The sequence below is a fragment of the Dendrobates tinctorius genome, unplaced genomic scaffold (genome assembly GCF_039654945.1).
Source record: "Dendrobates tinctorius isolate UK_male_01 unplaced genomic scaffold, ASM3965494v1 ptg000089l, whole genome shotgun sequence".
Taxonomy (NCBI): Eukaryota; Metazoa; Chordata; class Amphibia; order Anura; family Dendrobatidae; genus Dendrobates; species Dendrobates tinctorius.
The window spans coordinates 14,376,380-14,400,584 of record NW_027361757.1 but is presented as its reverse complement, the minus strand read 5'-3'; the positions used below and the strand labels follow the sequence as shown (position 1 = coordinate 14,400,584).

The following is a 24,205-nucleotide window of genomic DNA, read 5'->3' as shown; positions in this document are numbered from 1 at the left end:
GATTTGCAGCGGATTTTACCGCGCAGAAACGTTGCATATCCGCATTGTGATGTACAGTAGCCTTAAAATGAAAAAAAAAAAAAAAATGCTGTGCAGACGCTGTGGATTTTTCCGTGCGGTTTTCCTGCGGTACAAAATCCACAGCATGTTACTTGTTTTGTGCGGTTTTCCACCTCCCCTGTCTCCAAATCCGCAGGGGGAATCCGCAGGTCATTTGACCTGCGGATTTCTTCCATTCTGCACAGAAAAATCCGCAGGGCTCAAAACTCCGTCTGCACTCAGCCTAAGGCTGTGTGCACACGCTGCGGATTAGGTGCGGATTCATCCGCACGGATTTTGTAAAATCCGCAGGTCAAAATACTGCAGGTTTTTCATCTCCTGAAAACCGCAGATAATCCGCACGGAAAATTCCGCACCGTCTGCATTGCGGTTTTTGATTCCCATAGGGAATCATGGTACTGTACACCACAGCAAAAACTGCTGCGGGTCCGCAGCGGCCAGAACCGCAGCAAAATCCACAGCGTGTGCACACAGCCTTAGGGTGTGTGCACATGATGTGGATCCACACTACCATTATAATCTATGTAAATCCAAAACCACAGTGCCCACGGTGCAGAATTTTCCACGCGGATTTGCTGTGGTTTTAAATCCGCAGCATGTCACTTCTTTGTGCGGATTCCACAGCGGTAGCACCAGTGTACAGGTGTCAAATCAAATAGCAGGGAAAACCGCAGGCAAATCTGCAGATCCGCAGAAAGTTCCACAGCAGAATCCGCAGCGTGTGCACAAACCCTAATAACTGCTTCTGGGGACCATAAATATATAGTGAGATATTTTATCAGAGCGGCCAGCGACCTCACAGACAATACATGCCCCACAGCTGGAGAATGACCCTGGGAGAACTGGCACCTAGAGGTCATGACCTACCTCCACACGTGACTCGGCAGATCACTAACCGGTGGGCATACCGACGAGAGGTAGTAGTTGGCACAGACTGGATGGGATATCCCGGGTGAGATTTATCAGCACTATCGCCCCCTGTCCCTTCCCCACCAATATTTTGCTCGCCCTACTACCCAGGGTGAATAGCCCGGCACATTACTCCCGACCTGCCGGCTATTGTCACTGGGGAGACCGAGCCCCCCACCCTGGACTCCCCGCCAGCACCTTTCCAGCGACTAACCCGAATTCGCCTCCAAGCCACGCCTCTCCTTTGTGACGTCAGAAGGATAGACAGCCGGTTAGACCTTTAAGCATCGGGCTCTCACAACGACCATCCTAGAACGGAGCGGCAGCCAATAAAAAGATTAGGCGTGGCCATCCAGACATTGGAGGGAGTCGGCCACCGGGAGGCGAGCGAGGGGCGGGACATTCTGCGCTTGTTGTTGTTACAGACATACCCGGATGCTAACCCCTGTCCTTAACAACGGGTGTCACATGACCCGTCCGGCCAGGAGGGCGTTGGGACGGCTAGATCATGTGACTAGATGACAGCCTGGACAGAGATTCTGATGTCATAGTCATGTGATCGGTAACTTGTCGGGAGAACGCGGGTACCTACTGGGGATAAAGAAGCTTTAATGGAATCCGACCAGTGCTTGATCCTCCTTGCTGTTTGTGTGTCTGCAAAGTAGCGGCGTGCAACACCGCTGTGTGCGCCATGTACCGGGAGATCTACTGCCGAGCTGTGTGCGCCATGTACCAGGAGATCTACTGCCGAGCTGTGTGCGCCATGTACCGGGAGATCTACTGCCGAGCTGTGTGCTCCATGTACCGGGAGATCTACGTGCTGCAGAGCTGTGTGTGCCATGTACCGGGCGATCTACTGCCGAGCTGTGTGCGCCATGTACTGGGAGATCTACTGCCGAGCTGTGTGCGCCATGTACCGGGAGATCTACTGCCGAGCTGTGTGCGCCATGTACCGGGAGATCTACTGCCGAGCTGTGTGCACTATGTACCGGGAGATCTACTGCCGAGCTGTGTGCGCCATGTACCGGGAGATCTACTGCCGAGCTGTGTGCGCCATGTACCAAGAGATCTACTGCCGAGCTGTGTGCGCCATGTACCGGGAGATCTACTGCCGAGCTGTGTGCGCCATGTACCAAGAGATCTACTGCCGAGCTGTGTGCGCTATGTACCGGGAGATCTACTGCCGAGCTGTGTGCGCCATGTACCGGGAGATCTACTGCCGAGCTGTGTGCGCCATGTATCGGGAGATCTACTGCCGAGCTGTGTGCGCCATGTACCGGGAGATCTACTGCCGAGCTGTGTGCGCCATGTACCGGGAGATCTACTGCCGAGCTGTGTGCGCCATGTACCGGGAGATCTACTGCCGAGCTGTGTGCGCCATGTACCGGGAGATCTACTGCAGAGCTATGTGTGCCATGTACAAGATATACTGCAGAGCTGTGTGTGCCATGTACCAGATCTACTGCAGAGCTATGTGTGCCATGTACCAGATCTACTGCAGAGCTATGTGTGCCATGTACCAGATCTACTGCAGAGCTATGTGTGCCATGTACTAGGAGAACTACGTGCTGCAGAGCTGTGTGCGTGCAATGTATCAGGGTATCTACGTGCTGCATGTGCCATGTACCAAGAGATCTATGTGCTACAGAGCTGTGTGTGCCATGTACCAGGGGATCTACGTGCTGCAGAGCTGTGTGTGCCATGTACCAAGAGATCTACGTGGGTTGCCCTCGCACGCCCAGGGCAGCGGGGTACTCGGTACCGGGCCGATGTCAGGGGGATGCGTGTCACAGCAGCGGTGACCTGGTCTGTTGCCCTGGGCGCCCAATATCAATGGCGGTGATGTTAATGGTGTAATAGTTTATTTGGATAGTTTGTGACACCACCCGTGGTGTTTGGCAAGTATTACTTATGTTGAGCCAACGCTGCATGCAGATCCGCTGGGACTGATGGTGTGGTGCAGCAAAGATGGTGTAGCTCCCCATAGGTGGAGCTGTAGTCCCAGGGCAGTGTAGGTGTAATGGATGAGGAGAGGCGCAGAATGGTATAGATGTTGTTACCCAGGTGTAGCGGTGCTGGAATAACTGGAGGACACCAGAGTATGCGGTTCCAAAGCTTTACTCACTGTTTGCAGTTCACACACACGCCTGCCTCTGTACTGTGTTCTCCAGGTCAGGGCTCCAGCCAACCTCCAGGCCAGATAGGGTTCTTCCTTCCACACGCCGCCAACATGTACCTTACTGAACGACTCCTCCAATGCGCCTTTAGGTGAGAAGCACTCCAGTACTTACCGTATTTTTCGGACTATAAAACGCATCGGACCATAAGACGCACCCCAATTTTCAGTAGGAAAATAGGGGAAAAAAAATAACGTGTCAAATGGGGGTCCGTCTTACAGTCCGAATTCAGCTTACCTGGGAAGGGATCCGGCACAGGTGGAGAAGTAGTCACAGGGGTCATTCAGTGGTCCAGGCTCGTGCGGTGTCGGCTCTGTGCTGGGGCAGCTGCGCTGGGGTAGGGGCAGCTGTGCTGGGGCAGGGGCAGCAGTGCTGAGGCAGGGGCAGCTGTGCTGGGGCAGGGGCAGCAGTGCGGAGGCAGGGGCAGCTGTGCTGGGGCAGGGGCAGCAGTGCTGAGGCAGGGACAGCAGAGCTGGGGCAGGTGGGCTCTGCGGTGGTGGCAGCGGGCTGTGCTCCGGTGCAGGGGCGGCGGGTCCGTCGGCATTTCTTCGCAGCCCGGAGGCCTCCGCACTTCCCTTGCTTCCCGGGAGCATGGACGCCGGAAAGATGGCCGCCGGTCCGTGGACGGCGCATGCGCGGGATCAGATCTCGTCCCGAGATCTCGGGGGACGAGATTCAAATCTCGGCAACGAGATCTCGTCCCCCGAGATCGTCCCCCGGGACGAGATCTGAAGCTGCGCATGCGCCGTCCCCGGACCGGTGGCCATCTTCCCGGCGGCCATGCTCCCGGAGGCCACCGCAACATGGCGGCGGCCAGCAAGGGAAGTGCGGAGGCCTCCGGGCTGCGAAGAAATGCCGGCGGACCCACCGCCCCTGCACCGGAGCACAGCCCGCTGCCACCACCGCACCGCAGAGCCCCGCCCGCTGCCACCAGCCACAAGGTTAGACCGTGTATTGCGACCATAAGACGCACCCCCCACTTTCCCCCAAAATTTTTTGGGAAAGAAGTGCGTCTTATGGTCGGAAAAATACGGTAGTTACCCTGGAATGGGGACCCGGTAAGCGATTAGTGTTCAGGTGCCATGGGATCACGCCTCCCTGCACATTTCTTTATGGATTTCGAGAAGTTTCAGATTCTGTAGTAAAGGGTTAGGCTACTTTCACACATCAGGTTTTCGGCGTCAGGCGCGATCCGGCGTCGTGCCGGAACGCCGGATCCGGCAAATGTTTCGTAAAACCGGATGTGACGGATCCGGTTTTCTGCCGGATCCATCTTTTTCTTGACAGACAAAACCGGATCCGTCTCATCCGGTTCATCCGTTTTTCTATCCGTTTTTCGACGGATTACGCCGGATCCGGTTTTTAAAATTGACCCTTGTGGCCTTCCGAACGGGATTGGCTACTGGAAAACTATATATAGCATGTTCCTACAGCCCTTCTTTGACAGGTTGTAGAGGAGAAAGTGCAGGTTGGAGAGAAGAGCAAGTTACTGGCGAAGATGGATGTTGTCATTGGAAATATTTTGAAGAATTTGGCGGATTTTACAGCGGAGGCGAATCGTTAGAGGGTGATTGTTCTGGAGAAGGAGAGAGCGAGACAGCAGCGCATCAGGCATCGTAGACGACGTTTGTGGATCCACCCCATCACAGCCAAGAGAATGACGCGTGGGGTCTATTCTACACTATGCATGGACCTTCGACGAAACCCGGATAAATTTTTTGGATATGTTAGGATGAAAATGGAGAATTTTGATTACTTGGTGGAGCGCATTGCACACCTCATAAGAAAAGCGGACACCTATTGCCGCTTCTCTGTTTCACCCGCAGAGCGTCTGATGGTGACTTTAAGGTAAGCCACATTTATTGGATATGATCGCATCAGAGCACACTTTCACTGCAATCTTGTTGGTGGTAGTTTGTATCTCCAAGTGTTATAGGTCAGTTTTGGTATGTAATGCTGTGATTTAAAACTAATTTATTGTTTTTTAATTCCCCACAGATTTCTTGCAACTGGAGAATCCCTTTCGTCACTGCATTTCCAGTACAGACTCGGGATTTCCACCATATCTGGAATTGTGAAGTACACATGCCGTGCACTGTGGGACTCCTTAGCTGAAGAGTTTTTACCAGAGCCCACAACAGAGAGGTGGATTGAAATTGCTGACAAGTTTCAACAGATATGTCAGTTTCCAAACTGCTTGGGCGCTGTGGACGGGAAACATATCCGCATTGTAAAGCCAGCTGGATCGGGATCGGAATATTTCAATTACAAGAAATATTTTTCAATTGTCCTCATGGCCATCGCTGACGCGGAATACAAATTTATTGCGGTTGATATTGGGGCCTATGGCCGCTCCAATGACTCTCAAGTTTTCAAACTGTCTGGCATGGGGCGTAAACTGTATGGAAACACCTTCCAGTTCCCACCACCTAGACCGCTGCCGCAAACATCTGGTCCACCTATGCCATTTGTCTGTGTAGGGGATGAAGCCTTCCAGCTGTCAGAACACCTTTTGAAACCGTACTCTAGCAGAGGATTGACAAGACCAAAACGCATTTTTAATTACCGCCTCACAAGAGCAAGAAGAATGGTTGAATGTACCTTTGGTATTCTGACAGCCAAATGGCGGGTCCTATTGACTGCGATCAACCTCAAGACAGAAACTGTGGACGAGGTGATCAAAGCTTGCGTGGTACTCCACAATTTTGTTATCTGCAAGGAACCCATTTCCATTGAGGACACCTCTGAAGAAACCACCTTGCAAGATTACCATGACATTACCACTAGAAGTTCTGTGACGGTTTCAGTAATGAGGGACAATTTTGCACTATACTTTATGTCACCTCAAGGCAGAGTACACTGGCAGGATGACAGAGTGTGAAAGATTTGTGCCCTAACCAAACTTGTGTACCTTCTGTACCAACAGTATATACCTTTGCCAACCAAAGTTGGCTATCTTGTCATGGTCTCTATTTTTAGCTTTAGGCCACAGGTGTGTACCTGGTTGTGTTTTATGCAAAGTATTTCACCTTTTAACAAAAGTTGTGTACATTGTTAGGAAATCACCAACAATAAACACAACTTTTTATTTGAAATACTTTGCTTCAAACACAACCAGGAACACAACTGTGGCAAAAAGCTAAAATTTACCCACAGTTATATACCTAGTTTTGAATACCATTTCACCTTTTAAATACCCTGTATTTAACCTTTTTCGCTGCAGAAAGAAATGACAGACAACCAGTGTAAAATAATTTAACTTTTATTGAAAAATGTTTTTTTTAGTAAACTTTTTTAAAATTTTAATAAACTTGTTTAATAAAACTTTGAAACTATAAAACTGAAACCATAAAACTGGTCATTTTTATTTAAATACACACATTATAAATCTGTGTAGTGTGTGGTGGAAATACTGCTGTAGGGGCTGCGGGACACTTCGACACTGGGATTGTGGAGAGAGGACTGGGATCGTGGTGGGGAAGGAACAGTTAGAGGTGAAGGTGTGGAAAAAACTACAGAATGGGTGGACATGTGGGAAGCAGAAGAGGTGGTGGGTGGTGGAGTGGAGGGTTGGGCAGGGACTGTAGGAGCAGATGATGTTGATGGCAAGTTGTATGGGGAAGGAGTTTGGTACGGGGCAGGTTGCTGGAAGTGGGGAGATGTCTGGTACGGGGCAGGTTGCTGGAAGGGGGAAGGAGTCTGGTACGGGGCAGGTTGCTGGAAGGGGGAAGGAGTTTGGTACGGGGCCGGTTGCTGGAAGTGGGGAGATGTCTGGTACGGGGCAGGTTGCTGGAAGCTGGGGAGGTTGCTGGTGCTGGGGAGGTTGCTGGTGCTGGGGAGGTGGATGGTGCTGGGGAGGTGGATGGTATGTAATTGGAGGGGGAGGATGGAAAGTGGCTGGAGGGGGTGTAGATGTAATAGGAGGGGGAGGATGGAAAGTGGCTGGAGGGGGTGTAGATGTAATAGGAGGGGGAGGATGGAAAGTGGCTGGAGGGGGTGCAGGTGGAGGAACTACTGTGGTGGGAGGAGGAGGTTCGGAGGTAACTTGCTGGAGAGCAGCGTGGCATGAATGCATAACATGCATCTGCTGGGCAGGAGAGAGCATTTCCATGCGCTCCACAACAGACCTGAAAAAGGTGTGGTTTGGCGAAGATCTTGCTTCTGAATGCATGGTTTGCAGAAGTGTCTTCACCTCCAGAATGCTGGAGTTGATCTGCTGATAGCCTGCGGAGATTTGCTCTGACAAGACTTTTAGACAGTTCTGGAAAGATGCATTCAGATGCAAGAACTCTGGCGCATAAGTCTTTTCCTGACCCCTCTGCCGCTGCCGCCCAGTACCCGCAGGTGTACTAGAGGTGGCAGGGGCAGAAGGGTGGGGTAAAGGGAAAGCGATCTCACCAGCAGCTTCATGTAATGTAGGCGGCCACGATGCTCCTGTGCTGGTGGATGGGACAGATGGGTCGAATGTGTGGGAAGGTGCAGATGTACCGGGGCGGTGGAAGTGTCCCTCGGTGCCGGTCTCCTCAGGGATCGCCTCAGAAGGGTCCAATCGTGCAGGCTCCCGAGTGCTGCTCACCGTGCTGTGGAATAAAGAGAAAAAAAAACAATTAAAATACTGACATGGTATGGCCCTGGCTGAAAAAAAAATTTACATCTAACATTTTTTTTCACATGTGGTGTGTAATATTTACCTTCTGGTGACCATTGTTTCCCGAAGGAACGACAGGGCTTCTGCGTACTTGTACTTGCTCCTGCGTCCTCCAGATCCACTCGGGGCCCGCATCTCTTTATTGAACTCCTTCTTGAAACGATCCCTCACAGACCGCCACCGATTCACAATTCTGTTCCCTGAAACGAGAAAGGAGTGGTTAGAATACAACATCAGTGTTTCCCAAACTCCAGTCCTCATGGTCCCCAGGGGTCATGTTTTCAGGATTTCCATAGTAAATAGAAATCCTGAACACATGATCCGTGGGGACCACGAGGACTGGAGTTCGGGAAACACTGGTTTACATCAAGCAACCGGTACTGTATATACTTACGCTCTGTAATCTGGGCCCGAACATCGAGGTCCTCCCAGCGGCCCACAAGGAGCGAACAGATTTCCTCCCAGAGTCGTCGGGTAACGATAAGGTCAGCGTGGCGGCGGTCAGCCATATTCCAGAGCGGCTCCCTTTCTCTGACGAGATCGATGAGGTGGTCCACATCGAGTCCTCCATCCTCACCGTCAGAGTCGGGAGCACGCTGTGAAGGCTGTTAAAGAAAACGGCAAAAATAACATAATTAGCCTCCACATAAGAAATGAAATAAAAAGTGCAAAAAAACAAAGCAAAAATATTTATACTTACACGCTGGTGACCGCCGCGTTGCTGTCGCCGACGACCCTGGGAGGCACTGCGAGGACCTCTTGGCCGAGCACCAGATTGGGAAGACTAGAGAAGAAAACAAAAAATGTTATGTCTTTGGATGTAGGCATTTGTTTGCTGTGTGTGGTCTGCAGAACATTGTTTTCTATGTGTTGTGTGTAGTGTGATGTTGTGTTTCTGCGTTTGATGCAAAAAACTTACCAATTGTGAGCCCACTCCAGGTGTCTGTCCACCCCTTCCTTCTTCTTCTGGGAGCTCCTCTTCATCTTGTGATTCCTGTTTTGAAATAAAAGGCAATGAATAGACATATATTACAGAGAAGATGGATTTTGGAAATAAAAACTTACCGTCAAACGCTGACGATGCGAGGGAGGGCTCCCAGAAGATGATGTGCTGTCTTCCTGGTGGCCACACTCCATGCCTGTGGGTGGTGTTCCAGCTGCTGCCATTGCTGCTGCTGCTGCAGCTGCATCTATTGGGCGGCTGTTGAATAAAGAGAAACAAAGGGCCAATGAATATCTTGATATTCAATAGCCCTAGTTTGGAGGAATGGGTGATTTGATAATTACCGTCTCTCATCTGCTGCTGGCCTCCCCTCCTCAGCATGTTCTATTTGCTGCTCCATTTGGGGTGGTGGTGGTGCTGATGGTGCTGCAGTGGTCTCCTGCCTTCTCCTGCTTCGCTTGGTTGCTTTCTTGGGTGGCATGTTGGGTGTGGCTGTGGGTCCCACTGTCTTGCTTTTATATATGTCTTGTGGGCAGAGCTACTGAGCATGCTCAGACCAAAAAACCGGATCCGGCGCATTGCGGCGCTCATAGGCTTTCATTGTGTGAAAAAGCCGGACGCGCCGGGTCCGGCGTGTCCGGCTTTTTCGCCGGAGACAAAAAACGTTACAGTAGCCGTTTTTTCCAGACGCCGGATCGCGACACATTGCCGGATCCGGCGAAAACCGGATGAAACGCATGGCCATCCGGCGCGATCCGGCGCAAATGCAAGTCAATGGGGGGGAAACCGGATCCGGCATTGCATTTCGCCGGATCCGGTTTCTGTCAAAAGCGCCGGATCGCGCCTGACGCCGAAAACCTGATGTGTGAAAGAGGCCTTAATGTTTACCCTTTGGACCATTCTACAGCTTGAAGTGCTCTGGGGTATCCTCAGGAGGAAAATAAACCAGAGCCGGCTTTCTGCCTAGCAACAGAGCCTAAGCATGCTGTGATTGGCTGCTTGGGCTGCTGAGGTAAGGGACGCCGTGATTGGAGGAGCGTCCATGCGGGAAGGGAAATTATTCAAATGAACAGCTGAGAGGTTTTTCACTCAAGCTCCGGACGCCCTGAAGAGAAGTCACCATGGAGCTTCTGCTGACAGAACTTCGGCAGAAAATCAGTTCAGAAAAAGGTCTGGAGTTTCTGCGGTCTTTACTATCGGCACCAGCACCGAGTGTACCGGCAGCGCCAGAGGCAGTTGTCTCGGAGGGGACTGTAGCTGAATTGGGCACTTTAGGTACCGAATCAGTGCTTAACACAACAGAAGAGCCGCAGACGGTAGCCAGAAATGGCAGGAGAATGTCGGGTACGTCGGAGCAATTGCCTGTTGAGGAGTTGTCCGGTTCCAGAATAAAGAAACCAAATCGTCGTTACTCCCCACAGCTTTCACAGGTAAGGAGACGGGGACGTCAGTAACAACGTCGCCAGACATCTTCATTATCTGCCATGGATCGCAGGGGGTTGCCGGTGTTTCAGGCGACACCAGAGGACAACAGAGCGGTTCGGCCAGAAAGAGGAGGAAGATAATACCGGTGGCAACAGACGGAGTGACCCAGCCGGGAGGATCCGGTAAGATCTCCAGGCTTAATCTGGTGAAGGAGGGGAGGATGGTGCAGGGCAATGTCATGCCACAGGTTGCCACCTGATGTGGCTGGCTTGCCTGTGGTCAGCTTTGGGGCACCAGGCTGTCCAGCGGTGCCTCAGACTGATGCTTCACATAATGAGGCTGCTTATGCGGCTAGAGTTTGGTCTGCTGTACAGAGTGACTCAGATGATGGGTCTGTGTTATCTGTGGCAGCTGCATCAGGTATTAGTCAAGCAATTTTTGCTAAGCAGAGGCATTCTAGACAACAGGGGTTTGATCACTCTGCCCCTTTTCCACAGTTTTCTCATTTTCCTGAGCTTCAAGCGTTGATTAAACAAGCGGTATCTGAGGCAATGGCAGGTCCCCGGAAAGATCAGGGCACTCCTGCGCAGGTTCCCTATGCGGGAGCTTCTGGGGTTTCTGATTCTCCTTAAGGAGGCTTTAACTTGCCATGTTTCGCCTCTGGGTTTTCATTTGCCGCAAACGCTTAAGGATAAGATCTGGCGTAAAGAATGCGTGGATTTTTTCACTCTTCTCCCGTCTAACCGTTTAAGTGTTTTTCCTCTGCTGATAAAAAAAAAGGACAAGTCCGAAGGAGAAGCTGATAAAAAACGGTTTTACAAGTAGTTTCATAATTGGTTGCAAGCATTCTGCATCTATTCTGCTGTGCTGGGTGAGAGAGATGCTTCGGTATGCTCGGGATTATTTCAACATCTGGATATAATTCTGGAAGCATACCGCAACTTTGGGGGCTCGTCATGGCTTCTTTATGAAGAAGCGTTTAGACAGAAACTTTCGGTGCACCCCAATGTACATTGGGGTTCCAAGGATGTTGGGTTGTGGGTGAGCCTTATGCTCCCCCAAAGCACTCCGGCCCCCAGAGTCTCTGCCAGTCAGACCCCTAAAAAAGGGGTCTGTTTTGCATATAACGACTCGGGCTGCAAATGGCCCTACTCGTGCAGATTTCGTCACGAATGTTTAGCCTGCGGTGGTTCGCATGCAGCCACCAAATGCTTTCATAAGCAGTCTTCTCAAGGAACTGGAAATTCTAGGGAGTCTGGGCATAAAGGGCCGGACCCCAGTGAAGGTGGACGCAATGCGGCCGTTTCTAAATTCTTACCCAAACCGGGAGAGGGCTCAAATTCTCGCTAAGGGTTTTCAGTTCGGTTTATGGCTCCCGGGGTTTACTGGTTTAGGTTGCACCTGCCATAGGAATCTTTCGTCTTTGGCTTTGCATGAGGAGGCTGTGTAGGCCTACATAAATAAAGAGCTGGGTTTAGGCCGGATTTCTGGGCCTTTTTCCAACCCCCTTTTTGAGAACTTTAGGATATCTCCTTTAGGGGCGGTTCCTAAAAAGATCCTGGCTGTTATCGAATTATTCACCATCTGTCCTACCCCGCCGGTTCGTCTTTAAATGACGAAGTGGCGGACATTCTTCCCCCGGTGGTTTATACCTCATTTGATGTGGCGGTGGACCACCTCCGACACCTTGGTAATGGTGCACTTATGGCTAAGGCCGACATAAAATCAGCTTTCAGGCTCTTTCCGGTTTGCCCGGACGGATTCAACTCCCTGGGTTTCCATTATAAAGGCTTTTATTTCAAAACATTTTCTTCTTTTCTTGAGTGGGCCATCTTGCAAATTTTTCCCCATGGGAGGGTGCTCCATTATCTTGATGACTTCCTTTTTTTGGGCAGCCCCAATTCTAGGGATTGTTTTTCTTTTATTTCCGTTTTTTTTGGATTATTGGAGCATTTCGGGATCCCGCTGGCGGCGGAAAAGACTTTTTTTTCTTGCACCAGTCTCGATTTTTTAGGGATTCACATTGATTCTCTACATATGGAATTAAGTCTTCCCTTGGAAAAAAGGAACAATATCCGAAAAAAAATTCTAGATGCCTTGCGAGGGGATAAGGTCACATTAAAACAGCTGCAGTCCCTCTTGGGCACCTTGAACTTTGCTCTGCGGATCATACCAATGGGAAGGGCATTCTGTAAGCGACTTTACGATGCCTCAAAAGGGATCGTTTCCCAACATCATTATATCCGACTCTGCAGAGACGCGAAGGATGACCTTCGGGTTTGGTTACGTTTCATTGAGCAGTTCAATGGGCGTTGTTGCATTCAGGAGTTTACTTCCTCGTTGGAATTTTCTTTTGATGAGACCAACGTTAGTTTCATGCAAACATCTATGGGTTCGCAACTTGTCTTTTCATTGTGGCCGGCTTGGTGGAATAGCGGCACACCCAATTTTTCTAACACAGCGTGTAAGATTTTTTCTATTTTTGTGTCTTTATCGCTTTGGAAACAAATTTTTAGGAACAAGAGACTTATGCTTTTGTCGTATGACAGAGGAGTAGTGATGGCCTTGAACTGTCTGTCTTCAAAGAATCCTCTGGTCAATTCGTTGTTAAGAGAAATAGTATTTTTATGTTTGGAATCTAATGTTTGGTTAAAAGCACAGTTTTGTGAAGTTAAATCTTTTCCTTCTCAATCTTGTCTTTCTTCCCAGAACGGGTTGGATGGAGCAGGACACCTTGTGTCGTTGGAAATGGATCTTATATCATTCCCGGAACAGCTTTGGACTCATTTGATCCTTTAGTAGCAGAGCACATTCGATCTTCAGTGTCCGCTGCCACATGGGCCACTTACTCGGCTGCATGGAATACTTGGTGTGTGTATTGTTGTAAGAAAAAGGTGGATTTCTGTAAAGTCGATACACATTTTGTGTTAGGTGATTTGCATTGCCTCTTGGCGAATAAGTTTAGTTATTCTAATTTGCACAAGCAAATTTCGGGGATCCCTTTCTTCCTTAAACTCCTGGGGAAGCATTCACTTTTTTCTTTATTCCCTATACAGCAGTTTTTTAAAGGCTTTCGTAAAAAGTCCTACCGCCCTGATGGGAGGAAGGCCATTTCACTGGAATTATTACTTAAGCTTAGTAATATGCTTCAGATGGTTTGCTTCAGCGAGTTCGAAACGTTTTTGTTTCGTGCTTGTTATTGTTTTGCATTTTTGGATCTTTCAGAGTGAGTGAACTAGTTTGTCGGAATCGTCAAACTTTCTCGGGTTTGTTATTTCAGGATTTTTCTTTCTCTAAGGGGGGTTGTTAGATCCTGCTTAGCTACTCTAAGACTGACCAAATAGGTAGAGGGACTTGCATAAGTTTTAAGGCCATCCCCGAGTCTCCTTTATGCCCGGTCTCTAATGTCGCCAGGTGGTTGAAATTTCGTCCTCTCAGCCCTGCCCTGCTTTTTGTTCATCTAGATGGTTCCCCTGTCACGATCTTTCAATTTAATGCGGTGTTGCGCAAATGTACCACGGCCCTTGGGCTGGCGGACTCCCACATCTCTTCCCATTACTTCAGGGTAGGGGCGGCCACGTTTGCCTCAAACGTTGGTCTTCCGGAAGGGAATATTCGAAAAATCGGGAGGTGGGCCTCGCACAGGATGCGCACTTATGTGCGCCCTCATGTGTTTAGTTCCTTTCTGCCTCTTTTTGGGGCAGTTTTTTCTTTCTTCTTTTCAGTTCCAAAGAGCGTATGGATTATTGGCGATTCCATGGTGTTTTGGGCAAAGAGGGCAGCTAAGCGTCCCTACTCTGCTAATTTGTCTTTCAATTCTTCCGAAGTTTTCATTTCGTGGTTCGGAAGGAAGGATTTATCCTGGGAAGCATTAGTTCCTTTGGTCAACAGACTTTTCTACTCCCCCCCCCCCCCTGACTTGGCGATTTTTCACGTAGCGGGGGTGCGATTTGGGTAGGACGAAAACTCTGGATCTCCTTTCTCGTATTAAACAAGATTTTAAATTTTTCAGGTCCAAATTTCCTTCAACCGTTTTCGTCTTCTCCGAGGTCGTTCCCCGTCTATTGTGGAAAGAGCCGAAGCTCCGTTTTTTAGAAAAAATTAGGAAAAGGGTTAACCGCACCTTGGCAAGATTTATGCCAAGTGTGGGTGGTTTTTCTTTTAGGCACTCCGATTTGGAAGGTTTTTTTGTTCGGTTTTTACAGATGGGATGGTATACATTTAAGTGAGATAGGACTGGATATCATAAACCTGGACTTCCAGAGTGTGATAGAAAAATGGCTGTCGGGTTTGAGGGGGCTCCTCTGTTTCGGCGGGCCCGAGTGGGGTCAATTTTCTTAAGCCCACCTGGGCTTTGATATCTTATTTATGACTACTCATTATAGTTTTTATGAATATTTCATTTTACGAAATTTGAATTAATAGTTTTCTTGTATATATATTGGGAATTACCTAGTAAAGCCTGACGGCCAATTAACCCCACAATCGGAGTCGTCTGTTTTTTGTCATTTATGTTAAGCACTTTATGGGGGGCTGTTATCCCATGCCTCTCTCTAGGTGTTCCTAGTCTCTACTTGTATGACAGACAGCTGTAGCCTGCTTCGGGGACTCCTCACTGCGTCCCGGCTCTCTATTCAGTTGCTGTTGTGTCCCAAGTCTATGATGGGAGCAAGGCGTTAGCAGCTCACTACTCCTCCGGTGTCTGTTGCCGGACATAAAGATCCAATCAACCTCGGGGACCGGGCCCCGGCCTTTGCGCTCTGGACTGGAAGGGTTCTCTATCTTTCTTCAACCAGCTTCTCACCGTCCTTCTATTCTCCTTCGTTCCGATCTGTTCTCTCTCTCTTATGGAAGGTTAGGTTATCAATTTTATCAGTCTCTTTCTCTGGTCTTTTTCGTGCCAGCAGCCCAGATCACTGGGACCTGCTGCAGCACGTCCTTCAGACACCCATCTTCTCTCTCTCTCCAACTAACTCTCACTCTTCCCACTCTTTTGTATCATCTCACTCCACCCGCCTCCCAGGACATCTCGTGTAACAAAGCAGGGTTCTGCTAACCCCCAGCCTGAAGCTGTTAGGTGGCCCCACTGAACTATCCTGTGTGTGGAATGCAGGTGTGGAGCGTGGTCAGGAGTTCCCACCTTACCTGGATGGTGGGGCACTACACCTTAGGAGAAGGTGCAGTACCTCTGTGGTGACTGAAGCCTCAGGGGCGCCACATACGTGCGACAGAGCTGTGTGTACCAAGAGATCTACGTGCTGCAGAGCTGTGTGCCTTGTACCAGGAGATCTACGTGTTGCAGAGCTGTGTGTGCCTTGTACCAGGAGATCTAAGTGTTGCAGAGCTGTGTGTGCCATCTACCAAGAGATCTACGTGCTGCAGAGCTGTGTACCATATGCTAAGAGATCTATGTGCTGCAGAGCTGTGTGTGCGCAATGTGCCAGGGGATCTACGTGCTGCAGAGCCGTGTGCGCCATGTACCAGGGGACTTATGTGCTGCAGAGCTGTGTGTACCAAGAGATCTACGTGCTAGAGCTGTGTGTACCATGGGATCTATGTGCTATAGAGCTGTGTGCCATGTACCAAGAGATCTACATGCTTAGAGCTGTGTACCATTTACCAGGGGCTCTACGTGTTGCAGAGCTGTGTGTGCCATGTACCAGGACCTCTACTGCAAAGCTGTGTGTGTCATTTACCAGGAGATCTTTGTGCTGCAGAGCTTTGTGTGCCATGTACCTGAAGATCTACATGCTGAGGAGCTGTGTAGCACGTACCAAGAGCTCTACGTTCTGCAGTGCTGTGTGTGTCATGCACGTGGAGCAGACCTGTGTCATTCATATGGGGCAGAGCTGTGTGTGTAGCCTGCATTGTATGACATATCCGTTTATCAGCATTTACAGACAATGAAAATATAGAGGGCTGAGTGGTTCAGTTCGGTGCATTTCTGCAGCCAAGCTATCTTTTTGAGAACCTCAGATGAGACAGCATTTATATATAGTACGGTAACAAAAAAAAAAAAAACTTATGCAGGTGAAGAAAAAGTTCTGCAAAGAAAGGACTGGCAGTATTTGGTGTGTCCGCACTTTGCCTTGAGAGCAGCATCACTTCTTCCAAGTACACTTGTGCGCAGTTTTTAAAGGAACTCAGCAGGGAGGTTGCTCCAAACATCTTGGAGAACTAACCGCAGATCGTATGGGGATGTCACTTGTGCAAATTGTTCTGGCTGTTCATGTGATCCCCAATAGGCTGTGTGGTTGAGATCAGGCTCTGTGCGGACCAGATCATCACGTCCAGCACTCATTGCTCTAATTTATGCTGATAATAGTTCCTGATGTCATTCACTGTATGTTTGGGGTCGTTGTCCTGCTGGAGCCAATCAGACGCCATCTTTATGGTTCTACATCATGGATAAGTGTCTGCCTGTATTTCTCAGCATTGAGGACATCATTAATCCTGACCAAATCTCCAACTCCAACTTTTGCTAAAAATGCAGCCCACAACTTGCAGCACCTGTGTGCACGCCATGTACCAGGCAGATCTACGTGCTGCAGAGCAGTGTGTGCACCATGTACCAGGCAGATTTACATGCTACAGGCTGTGTGTGCACCACATACCAGGCAGATTTACGTGCTGCAGAGCTGTGTGTGCACCACATACCAGGCAGATTTACGTGCTGCAGAGCTGTGTGTGCACCACATACCAGGCAGATTTACGTGCTGCAGAGCTGTGTGCACCATGTACCAGGCAGATCAACAGGCTGCAGAGCAGTGTGCGCAATGTACCAGGCAGATCTACAGGCTGCAGAGCTGTGTGTGCACCATGTACCAGGCAGATCTACGGGCTGCAGAGCTGTGTGTGCACCATGTACCAGGCAGATCTACATGCTGCAGAGCTGTGTGTGCACCATGTACCAGGCAGATCAACGGGCTGCAGAGCAGTGTGCGCAATGTACCAGGCAGATCTACGGGCTGCAGAGCTGTGTGTGCACCACATACCAGGCAGATCTAAGGGGTGCAGAGCTGTGTGCGCAATGTACCTGGCAGATCTACGTGCTGCAGAGCTGTGTGTGCACCATGTACCAGGCAGATCTACGGGCTGCAGAGCTGTGTGCACAATGTAACAGGCAGATCTACGGGCTGCAGAGCTGTGTGTGTCATGCGCACCGGGGCCGAGGTGCACGTTTCTTCCTTCGTCGAGAGAATTGGATCACAGTATGCCGAAACTCAGATCAGTGTCATTAGCATAATCAGCCCAATTCTCTCTGATAACCCTATAGTTCAGGGAAGGTAAAATTAGCCATTATTTGAACCAGTGTTCATCCCCCCATTATCTAATTTGTATGGATACAGTTATATCACACAAGTTTTCATAAAAGACATACAATAATCTTGTAAGTGGATTAAAAAATAATTTTGACCCACTGGTATAGAATTAGGATTTATTAGTTAGACATCTGGATAGAATTCTAGTTTTCAGATAAAGATGTTACAGAATTTTAGAAATGTCCTGCATCATGGATACAAGTAGGAACCGAACACAACATCAACACTGTATGCAATCCTTTCTGAGGCGGATTTGGTTAGAATAAATATAATAATACAGCAGGAAATATGGAAATAGTATTTGGTGAAATGGCGAGAACAAGCTACTCCACAGTTGGTGAAGATATGCGAGACTGGAGGGTGTGAATAGTGTCACTGGAGAATGGTCTGACATTGACACTGGCCACTTTCCAACTCGAACCACATTGTGTGTAAATGCCGCCATCGGTGGCTCCTTATTTAATTAGGTGCAATGTCACCCTGGCGGTGTCACACACACATACGATGTCGTGCTAGGCCAATTAGTCAAAAGAGAAGCAGCGGGTACTGGCAAGTAGGAGGCGGTTTGCAGGGTTTGTATCTATTGACCACGGAAAACTGACCTGTGAATCAATTCGCTTGTCTCGGCAATTTTTTCAGTTTCTTTGCAGTTTACAAGAAGATATTTTAAGGTTAGGACTGCTCTGAGAATACACCAGAAATACATAGACTGTACTCCGCTCCAATGCCAAAAGAAAGCACTAAAGAGTAGGCGAGTAATGGAATGTGTCCAGCAATGGCCGATCCACCAGCCCTTGTTATACACAACACGTGAGATGAGCCCGTCGTCCGGGTAACAAAGTTTGGCACAGACACTTAAGTGCTTATAAAAACTAAAACCATTCCGTCTTTAGCCTACAATGTAAGACTATTGGTAATATTCCTGGAGTATGAAGCAATGACATGAAATTGTGCAAAGATTCTCTTCTCTGAAGGCCGGCCGGCCCCACTCATTATCCAAGAGCGCTTAAGGGATCATCAAATGTTGTGGAAACCTTGCTGTCTGGCTTTGCTTCAGCCCCTGGCTGACTTGACTTAGATTTCGACTTGGTTTTCTTTACGTTAGGCACGGGTGCCGAAAATATATCATCTGCAGGGGGGAAAAAAAGTTCACATGGTATCAAGCTACATTAATGAGAAAGCAGCGATATTTAGGGTATGTGCACACAGCGTCCTTTAGACACCAGTGTACTTGGATTGTTTTTGAAGCAGAAGACACTTCAGGAAAATCGCTGGAGATGGTTTCCCTGAAGTGTCTTCTCTTGCGGTGGCATAGCCGCCGCTTTTTTCTTCTTCTATATGTAACATAATCGTGGCTTGGAAGCTGGCCGAAGTATGGACCAGTCACTTCTTTTAGCCACTTCACAGTATTCGAAGCCTGAAGAGGTTAAAAGAAGTCACAAAAGACGGAACATGTGTTCAAAATTTTTCATGATGTTTTAGTGCTTTTTCAGGAGCGTCCCACCTGAAAAAGACACCGTGTACATACCATTGTATAAGCATGCTCATTGCAAAAGCTGCCTGTTAGTTAAAACATTAACATGAAAGTCCCCTAGGACCAATTAACCAAGTTTTTTTCCTTCTCTTCCTCCGGGAACATCAGTTTTTTATTTTTCCGTAAGCGCAGATGGATGCAAACAGCAGAACACAGTCAGTGTAGACCAAGCAGACATTGGCTGTGCTATGCCTGAGAGCGAGACAACAATGATCGTACCCACATACCCATGTCATCATCAAATATGGATTTCGGCTCAGTCTTCTTTTTGGATTTCTTCTCCTTAGGTTTGTGTGTGAAATCGGCAAAAATATCAGTATTTTCATCAAATAGATTAACTTCCGATAAGGCTTTTTTCTCCTTTGGTTTCTTTACTGGTTTAAAAGCTTCTGCTGCAAATATATCATCCTTTAAAAACAAAAGATGCCATCAAGATATTAGTGGCATTGTCATTATTCGTTTATTGACATTCTTGATACATTGAATGAAAAAAGTTTTTGTTTAGACATCTGGAGAGAAATGACCTATTTTCAGGTCACTACATTTAGAGGTGCGACAGTATTGCATCTTATGCCTGCCGTGGACAATCCTCCTTTGGATAGAAATATACCCTAATAGTTTTATTTTTCAATCAATGCCGCAGTTTTTTTTTTTTTTCCTGTAATTAGGTGATTAAATAATGCCCCTTGCTTTTCTTTATCACTTTATTGGGAGATTTGATGATCAGATACTTAGGCATTTTTTACATTTGTTTCACAGTGTTTACAAATGTGGCAAAATCAATTATGTATCTTTTTATTACTATTTCATACGAATAATCAAGGACTTTAGATTTTCATTTTCCATATTTAAAAGCACTTTTTCTTTATTTTTTTAAATCTCCATCTGGGATTTGTAAAATAAATAACTAAATCCTTTGCTCACTTGTAATATATTGCAACACTTCTGCATTACAGTGTACTATTGCCTGTCCTTACATGGGAGACCTGGATGTGCTGGAGAGGATGATAGGGAGAGTCCCTTCCCTCCATCTAAGGTTGGGGTCACAGGGACGTTTTTTTTTTTTTTTTTTAAATACTGTATATTCTCGCATATAAGACGACTCCAGTATAAGCCGAGGCACCTAATTTTGCCACGAAAAACTGGGTCAGCTTACTGACTCGAGTATAAGTCGGTTATGCATTGTCCCCTCATTCCTGTTCTGGTATGCATGGCTCCCCCATCGCTGTCCTGGCATGCATGGCTCCTTATCCCCTATCCTTGTATTCATGTTTCCTATTAAAAAAACAAATATACTACTTACCTTCCTGCGCGCCCTCGCTGCATTTTGTTCCGGCGCCAGCAGCTCTTCAGGCCGAGCGATCACGTGGCCCCGCTCATTAAGGTAATGAATATTTACTTCACGCCTATGGGAGTGGAGAGGCGTGCATATTCATTACCTTAATGAGCGCCCCACGTGATCGCTCGTCCGGAAATGCTGCTGGCGCCGGAACCAAGATGCAGAGAGGGCGCGCAGGCGAGTAGGATGTCTTCTGGAAGCCGGCAGCTGTGGGTGTCACTGTGCGTGCTATAAGAGAAATGAATATTCATTTCTTTTTAGCAGCGGGCACAGTTACAGCCGCAGCCTCCAGCTTCTGCCTCCTGTGACCCGCTGCTCCCCCTTCACCACCGGCCCTCTGGGACAATTGTCTCGTGTATAAGCCGATGGGGGGCGTTTTCAGTACAAAACAATGTGCTGAAAAACTCGGCTTACACACGAGTATATATGCTACAGATTGTTACATTACTGAGATAGGAGATGGCTGTTCCTACTGATTAGCGTTTATGTAGATGAGAGGCGGAGTAGGAGGCAGGCGCTAGAGACAGGGCTCCACCCTTCTCTACTTCAGTCTACATAGAATCTAATCAATAGCAGCAGCCATCTCCTACCTCAGTAGTGTAACAATCTGTCTTCACTGAATACAGATTTTACCTGTGAATTGAGAATTTCGAAAACGAAAGATCAGTCATGTGGGAGAAAGAAACAGATTTCTCTGATAAAATATATTAGAAAGTTGTTTTCATGTGTACTAATGATTTATGAAATTAAAATGACGGTTACTTTTTAAATCAAAATTACAAGAAAAATATACTTTCATCTCAGTTTTACAAAAAAAAAAAAAAAGCAAGAGATTATTCGTAAAAGAAAAGGCATTCACTTGATAAGAAACATGACTTACTTCAAACATGTCGCTGGTTGTGGACTTATCTGTTGGAACAGAAGGTTGAACATCTACTTTCTTCTGAGGTTTCTGAAACCCAAGAAGATCATCATCAGGTTCTTTGTCCCTGGGAGAGCTGGACTGAGAGGTCTTCTTGGGTTTGCCCTTAACAGACTTGAATAAGTCATCATCACTGCCATCACCATCGAACAAAACTCCAGAAGATTTCTTCCCCTGCTCCAGGAAAGGCTTTTTGGAAAATACACTTGTCGGAGACTCCTCTTTCTGTTCTTGAGATGCAAGTGGTTTAGGTGCCGAGTTATCTGCAAAAAGGTCAGATCCAAATAAATCATTTACATCTGGAGTCAGCGGATTTACAGCTGCTTTTGTGTGTGTTCTGGGCTGGATATCATTTTCGGAGAAGGATAACTTCATAGTAGAAATCTCCTCTCGATCTGTTCTCAAGTTTAAGTCCGATAGTCCAGCTTCAGGCTTAGCAGCTGATGTAGACGATTCTGGAGAGGACAAATCTTCATTCTCCCCAGATTCTTGGGATGCAAGTTTTCTCTTCACTCGTGTAGGGGGTCTTCTTTTAGAACCAACTTTTGCACGAGTCTGATGAATACAAAGTCATAAAGCAAAGAATACTTAATACATTGATAAAAAAAACAAAACAACCTTAATAAATTAATATAAATCTGACATCGAATTGTTCTGGGTGATCAGATATTCAGCCTATTTCTTTATCTAAGTCCATTTTCAATTACAAAAATACGAAAAAAGCAGAATGCTAATCATATTAGGCTCATAGGCAACAATTGGGGTGAAGCAGAAGTCTGTACACTTACTACCTAAAAGATTCCTAGCATTGCGCTAGAGATAGAAAATGAGATGCTCCAATATTCCTAACTCCGTGTTGTGCCGCCTTTCCGCTGTTATTCCTCCTAAAAATGTATAAAATAAACTGACAATTGTGTTCTCTAGGAGAGCGCCCCTGATGGACATCACTAGTGGTGGCTTAGTTCTTAAGATGAGCGGCCATCCGGCACGTCAGATCCTTATTTCCCTCCGCCTTATGTGTCACGGGAAGGGAGTAGAGGCCCCCATGCACATTAGACTGTCGCACGAAGCTGTCAATATCGGCGGTTTGTATGACATTAATTTACGGTAATCTATGGGGGGCCTTACAATTCCTCAGGTCATTTGTATTATGGAAATAGTAGCATTTACCAGGTAGTGTTCTGTAATCTGATGCAGATAGCTCAGAGAAGGTGATGCATTGGAAATAATCAGTAGGAATCACCCAAGCACCAAAAGGAATGAACGGAGAATGGTGATGCTTCATCTTCAATAAAATTTAGTATTTGATCTGGTAAAACATAACTCATATTGCCCAACATTTCGACCTAAGCAAATGCATTCATGACTTCTGTACTAAACATTGCCTAGTGGTGTCAGTAGTGGAAAGGATGGGTGAAAATCTGGGGATGTCTTCTAGCCTGAATGAAGTTTGGAAGGGAGGGGGGAGGGGAATCGGGGGTGGTCGGTCACAGGAGGTAGGAGTAGGGTTGCCGCTGCAGGAAGCCGGCGGTGTCTCAATGGTGCAAAGTAAGGGAGGGAGAAGCAGAGTCCCAACTACATAAACTGACCTGGTGGTTGTCTTCAGGGAAATGGGTCCGGTGTCAGCGGATGCGCAGATTTAGATCTAGGCTCAATGAAGAGCAGAGACCTCAATCTGCAAATGCGCCGCCTCGGACACCTTTTTACTGAACACCTCCGGGGAGGTCACGTGAGCATGTGCCAACACCAGCACCATTTTACTGAAGCCCGCTGCAAGTTGAATGTTTTTCAAGCACCACCCACAGGACTGCGCTGGTGAAAAATTTAAACCAACAAGATGTTGATCCTAGCCACAGTCCCGCCCCATAAGCCCGAACAACCAGGCTATGGATGCTTACAGTTAAGGTACCTATTAAACCAGTAGGACAGCAACTATGCCCATACATTTAGTTTACTGTGCCTTTTTTCCCCCATTTTCCTCCTCTAACACCTAAGTGCATCTGGTGGCTTAATACCATATTTTGCAATCTGATTTTTCACATTAGGATGATATATTTAATTGTCAATTTCTAGAAAGATTAAAAGGTGTTGTTCCACTATATGTTCTACAGCATTGCTGATAAATGTATGGCTACTGGGGGCCAGACATTGTGAACCCCACTGACCATGAGAAAAGGGATCTTAAAATCCCCTGTATAAATAGCGCAGTAGCCTACATGCATGTGTGAATGATGGAACAGCCATCTCCATCAGTTCCATGGGTGGGAACGGAGTGGAATTAAAAAATGCACACTACTGCTATCAGGGCTGTGGAGTTGGAGCCCATGTTTGATGGAGTCAGAGTCTGTGTCATGGAAATTGAGAAATCGGAGGTTTGGCTTACCGACTCCACAGACCTAGCAGGGCTGTGGAGTCAGAGTCATGGAATCGGAGCCCTTTTTGGTGGAGTTGGAGTCGGTGTCATGGAAATTGAGGAGTCAGAGGTTTGGCTTACCGACTCCACAGCCCTGACTGCTATATGCACAAAGAGGACTGGGATCTTATTGTAGGGATTTGTGGGGTCTCAATGGTTGGACACTTAAGGAACCATCCTGTGAATAGTTGAGGAGAAAACCCTTTCAAATACTGGTCTATTCTACAATAACTTTGCCTACATTTTATATACACACTGGGCAATATGTAACTGAGAAAAAGATTTTGACATACCTTATTAGCACTATGAAGGGTATCTACTTGCGCCGGGGTCTCGAAGCTTGCGCCCTCTAAATTTTGGCTGTTAGATTTTGAATCCAAGTTGTCTTCTGCAAGGGATGAAGATGGAGCTTCTGTCTCGACAGCAACCACTCTGGCTCCTGACAGTTTTGGGATAGCGCCCGGTAACAATGCCGCTGGATTAATTAGCAAATTTGCCTGGAAAAAAAAAATT

General features: G+C 47.6%; 2 protein-coding genes across 6 annotated transcripts in view; both read right to left on the bottom strand.

Moving 5' to 3' along the window:
* ZFAND4 (zinc finger AN1-type containing 4) overlaps positions 1–1,289 on the bottom strand; it is a 54,790-nt gene extending 53,501 nt beyond the window's left edge. Inside the window, exon 1 of one of the 3 annotated variants that reach the window (XM_073585841.1) lies at positions 1,184–1,289. The gene's annotated coding sequence lies outside the window, so the exon portion shown is untranslated. Of the gene's footprint in view, positions 1–927; positions 1,060–1,183 lie in introns of those variants that run through there. The other 2 variants (XM_073585845.1, XM_073585842.1) reach the window with 2 other exon arrangements.
* Positions 1,290–17,586: 16,297 nt separating this feature from the next.
* Positions 17,587–24,205, bottom strand: part of LOC141098232 (WASH complex subunit 2-like) — a 125,927-nt gene continuing 119,308 nt past the window's right edge. For all 3 annotated transcript variants that reach the window (XM_073585837.1, XM_073585838.1, XM_073585840.1), the window contains 4 exons: positions 23,986–24,189; positions 21,238–21,834; positions 19,246–19,426; positions 17,587–18,613 (listed from right to left, as the gene is read on the bottom strand). In XM_073585837.1, coding sequence (XP_073441938.1) covers positions 18,477–18,613; positions 19,246–19,426; positions 21,238–21,834; positions 23,986–24,189 — 1,119 coding nt within the window. In that variant the 3' untranslated portion in view covers positions 17,587–18,476. The remainder of the gene's footprint in view (positions 18,614–19,245; positions 19,427–21,237; positions 21,835–23,985; positions 24,190–24,205) is intronic.